This window comes from Sinocyclocheilus rhinocerous, unplaced genomic scaffold (genome assembly GCF_001515625.1).
Source record: "Sinocyclocheilus rhinocerous isolate Xijiao unplaced genomic scaffold, SAMN03320098_v1.1 scaffold2165, whole genome shotgun sequence".
Taxonomy (NCBI): Eukaryota; Metazoa; Chordata; class Actinopteri; order Cypriniformes; family Cyprinidae; genus Sinocyclocheilus; species Sinocyclocheilus rhinocerous.
The window spans coordinates 187,155-195,379 of record NW_015653115.1 but is presented as its reverse complement, the minus strand read 5'-3'; the positions used below and the strand labels follow the sequence as shown (position 1 = coordinate 195,379).

At 37.5% G+C, this 8,225-nt stretch overlaps 1 protein-coding gene across 1 annotated transcript in view; it reads left to right on the top strand.

Moving 5' to 3' along the window:
• The first annotated feature begins 5,886 nt into the window (after nucleotides 1-5,886).
• LOC107715575 (raftlin-like) overlaps nucleotides 5,887-8,225 on the top strand; it is a 5,210-nt gene continuing 2,871 nt past the window's right edge. Inside the window, exon 1 of the mRNA XM_016521718.1 lies at nucleotides 5,887-6,084. Coding sequence (XP_016377204.1) covers nucleotides 5,887-6,084 — 198 coding nt within the window. The remainder of the gene's footprint in view (nucleotides 6,085-8,225) is intronic.

Sequence of the window (8,225 nt, the reverse complement as noted above, 5' to 3'; positions counted from 1 at the left end):
CAGAAGAGAAGACAAGAGAGCTGGAGAGGGGACGAGGAGGAGGAACGGAACAAAATGAGAGATGAAAGAAGGATCTGTTGGGAAATCAAGGTCTGAGCTGGTCATTACCTGGTTTAGATGGTTGAGTCTCTTTTGGTCATGCTGATTAAACCTGGTAGAAGACCTTCCAGAGGTAAATGTTATCACTGAGAAGTTGCTTCTGTTTCATGTTCACAAGGATATAGATATATAAAATGCAAGTGAAGAGCAGCTCAGATCTTTTGAGATTTTATCGGAAATGCTTGTCGTGTCAACTTTATTTGTAACGTGCTTTTTATAATACACATAGTTTCAAAGCAGCTTTACAGAAAGTCATACTGTTATGGCCTTAATGCGTTAACATTGAGCAGTTTTAGGGCTATAAATATTGTAATTATAGTGTTGTCTAACACACATATCAGTGCCAGAGTGACTCAGACACATGCAGGGAGAAAGTAAATAAGAAATTTAGACAATGGTCAGTGTTGTTGTAAGCAAGAGACAATTGTTAGAAAGTATTAATGAAGATACGATTCAGTACTCTTAACTTTTATAAAGAATATCTCTTTGGATTTGAGACTTTAGTCTTTGCAACTTTACCTTCCTTCTTTATGCACCAAGAGCTTGTAACACTCTAAAGAGAAAGGAAAAAATGAAATCGCATCATATGACCCCTTTAAGTGAAAAATCGCCAGTTGTCAAAGAGTCTGATGTGACAATTCCCAAATGTAATAAATAGTTATTTAATGTTGAGAAATATAGGGTATGTATTCAATTTCAGTTAGCATCTCTGATTGCAGACTGAATTACTATAAGATGATGGCGTTCTTTGCTGGGGTTGAAAATTACTGTATATTGTGGCAAAGATTTTTATTGAAAATTACTGATATTGGTGTTAAGATTTTGGTTAAAAATGACTTGTATTATGGTAAAGATGTTGGTTAAAAATGATTTATATTGGGGTAAATATTATGGTTAAAAATTACTTTCATCAGGGTAAAGATTTTGGTTAAAAATTACTTGTATTGTGGTAAAGATGTTGGTTAAAAATTACTTGTATCGTGGTAAAGATTTTGGTTAAATATTACTGATATTTTGGGGGTAGAGATTTTGGTTAAAAATTACTTATAAATAATTTTTAACCGAAATCTTTCCATGATATAAGTAATTTTTAACCAAAATCTCTACCCCCAAAATATCAGTAATTTTTTACCAAAATCTTTCCATGATACAAGTAATTTTTAACCAAAATCTTTCTCTTGGTATCAGTAATATTTAACCAATATCTTTACCACGATACAAGTTATTTTTAACCAAAATCTTTATCATGATACACGTAATTTTTAACCAACATCTTTACCCCAATACATGTGATTTTAAACCATAATTTTTCCATAATATAAATAATTTTTAACCAAAATCTTTCCATAATATATCATGGAAAAATTATGGTTTAAAATCACATGTATTGGGGTAAAGATGCTGGTTAAAAATTACGTGTATCATGATAAAGATTTTGGTTAAAAATTACTTGTATCGTGGTAAAGATATTGGTTAAATATTACTGATATCGAGAGAAATATTTTGGTTCAAAATTACTTGTATCGTGGTAAAGATATTGGTTAAATATTACGGATATTGAGAGAAAGATTTTGGTTAAAAATGACTTATATCATGGAAAGATTTTGGTTAAAAATTATTTATATCATGGAAAGATTTTGGTTAAAAATTACGTGTATCATGATAAAATTATGGTTTAAAATCACATGTATTGGGGTAAAGATGTTGGTTAAAAATTACTTGTATCGTGGTAAAGATATTGGTTAAATATTACAGATATTGAGAGAAAGATTTTGGTTAAAAATTACTTGTATCGTGGTAAAGATATTGGTTAAATATTACAGATATTGAGAGAAAGATTTTGGTTAAAAATTACTTGTATCGTGGTAAAGATATTGGTTAAATATTACTGATATCAAGAGAAAAATTTTGGTTAAAAATTACTTGTATCATGGAAAGATTTTGGTTAAAAATTATTTATATCATGGAAAGATGTTGGTTAAAATTATTTATATCGGGGTAAAGATTATGGTTTAAAATCACATGTGTTGGGGTAAAGATTTTGGTTTAAAATAACTTGTATCATGGTAAAGATGTTGGTTAAAAATTACTTGTCTCAAGGTAAAGATGGTTAAAATTGCTTGCATCTAGGTAAATATATTAGTTAAAAATCACTTATATCACAGTAAAGATTTTGGTCATATTGCCCACTTCAAAGTAATTTAAACAGGAAGCTGCTAGAAAGTCAATAAGTACCAGTATGGTAGAGGTAGAAGCTACAGAGGAAACGGGATGGCGTTCAGGCATCAGTCAATTACATGTAGCAGTGTTTAATATTCACCCTGGATTCACTCTGGACCCAGGCCCAGCTCTCCCACATCAGGATTAGCCGCTGTGTGTGGAGCTCATATGGGTGACATTGCTACTGTTTCCCCTCCAAAACTCACCCGAACCAGATGTGGCCCACCACTACTGCAGGAGCTCCTCCTGACTTCTGGCCCGTGTAAACGCAAACATCACAACTGTGAAGCAGGATCTCGGGATTAGCGTCGGCAGGCCAATTTTAAAGCGATTTGCCGGGCATTACTTATAACCTAGCGGTGAATGTGTGCGGTAGCTGACTGTGTTTATAATTCCAAATGTCAACTGTCAAGCCCCCCATGTTCAATTTTAGTTACAGTTCCACTTCAGCGATGAGGGTGGGTGATTTATGCATCATTTTTTGATAATTGCTGTGCACCTCGCAGGGGTACCGGTACGGACCAGAAACCATTAAGGCCGATATGCTTGAATAACATTATTCATGGCTCTGTAAATAAGCTGACATCAAGAAAGAAGTGATACATTATTAATGCAGTGATTAAAGATGGGGATACCTAGGTTTGATGGACCCCATCGAAGGTTGTTGTCATGGCAATGCCACCGAATTGCACACGCACACAGCTGGATGTTGCCTCCAGACCCGGAAACACTGAATCTGACAGCACCAGTGATATTCCTGTATACTATACACACCAGCATTCCTGTGGGCAAAGAGAGAGAGAGAGATGAAAACACACTCGGCACACACAAACTAAGATGATCCACAGGCAAACAGGCATTTGCCAACAGTGCAACCCAGCTGTGTCTAAGATCCGTGTCTGAGAGAAACCTTTGAGCGAACCGTTTCTGAAGGAAGTCTAGATCAGTGTTGCTTAAAGCTTTTTATTCCCAGAAGCGGCACTCCTGCGAGCAAGCGGCTGGATCTTTTCTGTCAAAGTTACTGCTGTTTAACCCGCTAAAGCATTTCCACAAACAGCCTCGGCGCTGCCAAATACTGTGGATTGCTCTTCTGTAGGTGCATTAAGCCTGTAGGAAAGAAATATCACAAAAGTAATCTCTTTACAGGAATAGTTCATGCAGAAGTGAGAAATCTTTATTTACTCACCCTAATGCTGGTATATTTTTCAGTGGAACACAAAAGAAGAATCGGTATGTGGTTCTTTTGGATGAAACAGTTTATAGTGGCCACAGGATGCATAGGGTGACTGAACAGAAATGTCATTTCTTAAAATAAATCAATTGAGATCAAATGGAGAGCAAATGGAGAAGCTGAGGTCTCCTGCTCCTCACATTTTCATTCTCGTGTTTTAGTAGCCTAGAGATCTCGGTATCGATGCAAAATAGAAGACAGAGGTATAAAAAGGTTCCAAAACATTCCAAAGTTCGAATTTGTCGAACAGCAAAGGTCTTGGCAAACCTGTCAATCATGTACTGCGCTATAAAAGGGTTTTAAAATGTTCCATTTTTATTTGGAAAGAAATGTTCACCAAGGCTCCATTTACTTAATCATAAATACAGTAAAAACAGTAATATTATAAAATATTATTACATTTTAAAATAACCATTTTTTTTTTCTTTTAATATATTGTAAAAATGTAATTGATTCCTGTGATGCATTTTCAGCATCATTACTCCAGTCTTCAGTGTCACATGATTCTTCAGAAATCATTCTAATATGCTGATTTGCTGCTCAAGATTAATTTCTTATTATTGTTTTATTTATTTATTTATTTTTATGGAAAATGTGAATTTTTCTTCAGGATTCTTTCATGAATAGAAAGTTCAAAAGCATTTATTTGAAATAGAAATCTTTTGTAATAATATAAATGCATTTGCTGTTTCAATTTTGATCAATTTAATGCATCCTTGCTGAATAAAAGTATTAATTTCTTAAAAAATAAATAAATAATCGTATTGAACCCAAACTCGTGTTTGTAGTGAGATTTTTTTTGTTTATTATCACACACGTTTGGACTGTAGACTCGCAATTGCTCAGATGGTAGAAAATTGTATTATTTACATTACAAAATTCACCAACATGTCAGGGGCCATGATTAATTGCAAAAAAGCATGTTTTTCATTTTTTATTGTTAATTACACTAAATTAACTTGTTAAATAGACAGGCCTTTCATTCTGCCGCTCATACGCTGCTCAGATTTGTTTATCTTCATGTTAAAGCCAGACTGCAGGATCCAGTCGTACGAGCAGCAGGAACACCATGAGGGGAATGTGTTCAGGCAGCAGATGGCCGTGTGTTGGCGGGAAGTGTGAATTCATGTGTGTGTGTGTATGACAGAGGTGAGTCAGGGCCCTGCTGCACTGCGACTTTGTGGTTGGATAGAGCTCTGGGTTAGTGGGTTTAATCTCTGTCCCAAATGTCACACGCACACAGAAGATGGGAGGAGAAGACGCTGGAATGGGCGTCCCTGAGATCAGCACCTCACGGGGATCTCTGCGGGGTTCCTCTGGAGAGAGAAAAAAGAGCTTTTGAGTCCAGATCATTCATAATTATAAAGAACTCACACCATTGTTCGAGTCAAAACACCACACTCTCAGAAAAAAGAAGTATAAAAGCTGTCACTGTGGTGGCAACCTTTTCAAAAGGTACACCTTTTTACCTTATTTACACCTAAAAGTTACATAATGGTACCTTAAAGGAATCATTCACCCAAAAATGAAAATTTACTCACCCTCAGGCCATCCAATATGTAGATGAAGTATGTTTCTTCATCAGAACCGATTTGTAGAAATTCAGCATTACTTCACTTGCTCACCAATGGATCCTCTGCAGTGAATGGGTGCCGTCAGTGTTTCTTACAAACACGCTGCTTTTCTCTTTACAAGACATTAATTGATGGACTGGAGTGGTGTGGATTACTTGTGGATTATTGTGAGGATTTTCTCAGCTGTTTGGACTCTCATTCTGACGGCACCCATTCACTGCAGAGGATCCACTGGTGAGCAAGTGGAATGCTACATTTTTTTCAAAATCTGTTCCTGTGAAGAAACAGACTCCTCGACATCTTCGATGGCCTGAGGGTTTTCAGCAAGTTGTAATTTTTTGGTAAACTATTCCTTTAAAGATACATATTAGTTCCTAAATGATTCATTTTAGTACCTTTTGAAAGGGTAATGCCCCATTGAAAGATTTTGTACCTTTTTTTTCTTAGAGTGCGTAGGGAGACTTTACTAAACCTACAAGTATCTTACTTACAGTTGTCTCAGCATATTAAACTGGGACTGAAAGTATTTGAACATTGAATAAATGACACATTTCATCTTTAACAATGCCCAAGGAAATCACCTCAGAGACAGAAAGCAGAACTCAAGTATTACACCAGCTCATTTAGTGCAAATGTGTCTATCGAGAGCTCATTTCTTGCCAATGCTGTGTAAAAATGTTTCCAATAATAAACCTCGTGAACAGATGTTCTCCATCTTATCACTAACGTTTTCCTTCTTTGCTGCATAATCAGGTCGCTAAAATGCACTTTTTCAAGTTTGTTGGTGATATATCGCACCTGTTTAAGAGTGGTATGTTTGACATTAAACCGGTGTTCCCCTCTCTCTTTAGCTGGGAGAAGAATCCGGCCGACTTTGAGCCGTACCATCTCAAACTGGAGGAATGCATGTCTGCAGACCAGATTCCCACCACGGAGCACATCCAAGGATACGTGAAGAAAGTAAGAACCTCCTGTTTAGCTTCTTGAACACAGTAGGAGCACATAACGGAATCATTAAAGGGGTCATATGATGCGATTTCAATTTTTCCTTTCTCTTTGGAGTGTTACAAGCTCTTGGTGCATAAAGAAGATCTGTAAAGTTGCAAAGACTAAAGTCTCAAATCCAAAGAGATATTCTTTATAAAAGTTAAGAGTTAACCACGCCTACCTAAAACGGCTCGTTCTAACACGCACCCACATGTCTACATCACGATGTGGGAAGACGTGCATAACGCCGCCCAAATGTTTACACAAAGAAAGAAGGCGTAACTTTGACTCTCGGCCTTCTGAAAGAGGACGATATCTGCTTTGTCATGCCTAGAGCTGATCCGTGCAGGTCGCTGAGGAAATACATCAACTTCGCGCTGTGGATCGGCTTTCACCGTGGATGAAGCGGAGTCCAGCCCGTGGTCATCACATGTGGTTGCCGCAAGCCCGCAGGACGCTCCTTCATCGAATCCGCCGGCAGCGCCGTTCTCAAGCCCGCCGCCTCCGTTCACTTAAGCCCGCCCACCGCCGCTCACTAGGCCGCCGGCATCCACTCACTCTAGCCCGCAGTGTGTGACGCTGTGTTTCGTTGTGAAAGCGAAACTACTTTGTTTGGCCATCCAAAAATGGACACGACTAGAAATCAGTGGTTAAGTTGTATTTACAACACTGTTCCAGAACACTTCAACCCAAATAATCAGATGTGTGCAGCACATTTTATGGAGGACTGTATCCTGATCCTGGTAGAGTAGACTACAATGCCGGCTGTTCTGACTCACAGACTGTAAGTACGTTTTTTATATTTAAACTATTTGCCACTGACGATTCAAACGCGAGTTTTGAGCAGTGTAGAGTAGCACTTGTTGTTCGTCATTTCTCCGATCACAAATGCAGACATGGTTTTAAGTTTACGCAGCACGATACGCAACGCAACACGTAAAAAGACAGTATAAGTCATTATAATCAGTAATTATGTCCACACTGGATGCAACGAATGCCTCATTTATAATGGGTTTTCATGTTTTTGAACATCATCACAATATGGTAGGGGCATAACATTTCCGTCACACGCTTGAGGTATTCGGCCAATCACAACGCACTGGATAGCTGGCCAATCACAGCACACCTCGCTTTTTCAGACCGATGAGCTTTGTAAAAATCGAAGCGTTTCAGAAAGGCGGGGCATAGAGGAGAAACAATAATGTACAATATGTGGAAAATAATGTGTTTTTTTAACCTTAAACCGCATAAACACATTTCATTACACCAAATACACAAAATAATGTTCTTTTTAGCAGCATAATATGACCCCTTTAATAATTTGCATTCAAACTACCCTGACTCTCTCAAATAAGTAAAAATTAAATATTTGTCCAAAGCACCATCTGTACATGGTGGCTTCTCTGTCTGCAGCACTCTCCTGTGTCTTCAAACTTAAACCTACCTATCTCATAGCACTTTTCAGGCCTAATTTCTTTGATATCAGTCACTTGCAATCACTTCTCTTCCTTGATGTTATGTTCTTTGCTACCTTGTCTGTTAAAAATAGCATGTGCATCAATTATACATTGTGTAGGCTAGCATCTCTCCATTACATCCATCAGTTTGTTGCTTTCCGGCTTTTATCTGTGGCATCTTCTGATAAACACACTTTTCGTTTTATCTTCTGGTGCACCCCTTTGAAAGCCCCATGTGGTGTTATTTTTGAGGGATTTGGGAAAAGTAGAGTGTGGGTTTAAGTGCTTCCTGCTTTGCAAATGCAAAATCTGTTGTTCTACAACATGTTCTCAAACAGCTAGTGCAAAGTAATATCCAGAGACATACTGACTCTATTTATAACCACTTTCGCTGTGTCATCATGGACAGAATGTGTGTATCATGGCATTTTGCAGCACTGATTGAATTCACATAGACTCCATTACAAAATCAAGCAAAGCTTTTGATGAATTCTTCCTCTAAAAGAGCTCATTGTAGCAGTTTGGTATATTGTAAAAGCAACTTTGTTTCCAGGTGGACAAGTAACCCTTTGGCCCGTGATGAAGTGTCTGACACTGAATATTTCCTTGTTTGTTTGTTTGTAACAGCTGTTGTTGTTGTTATTTAATCACTCACCC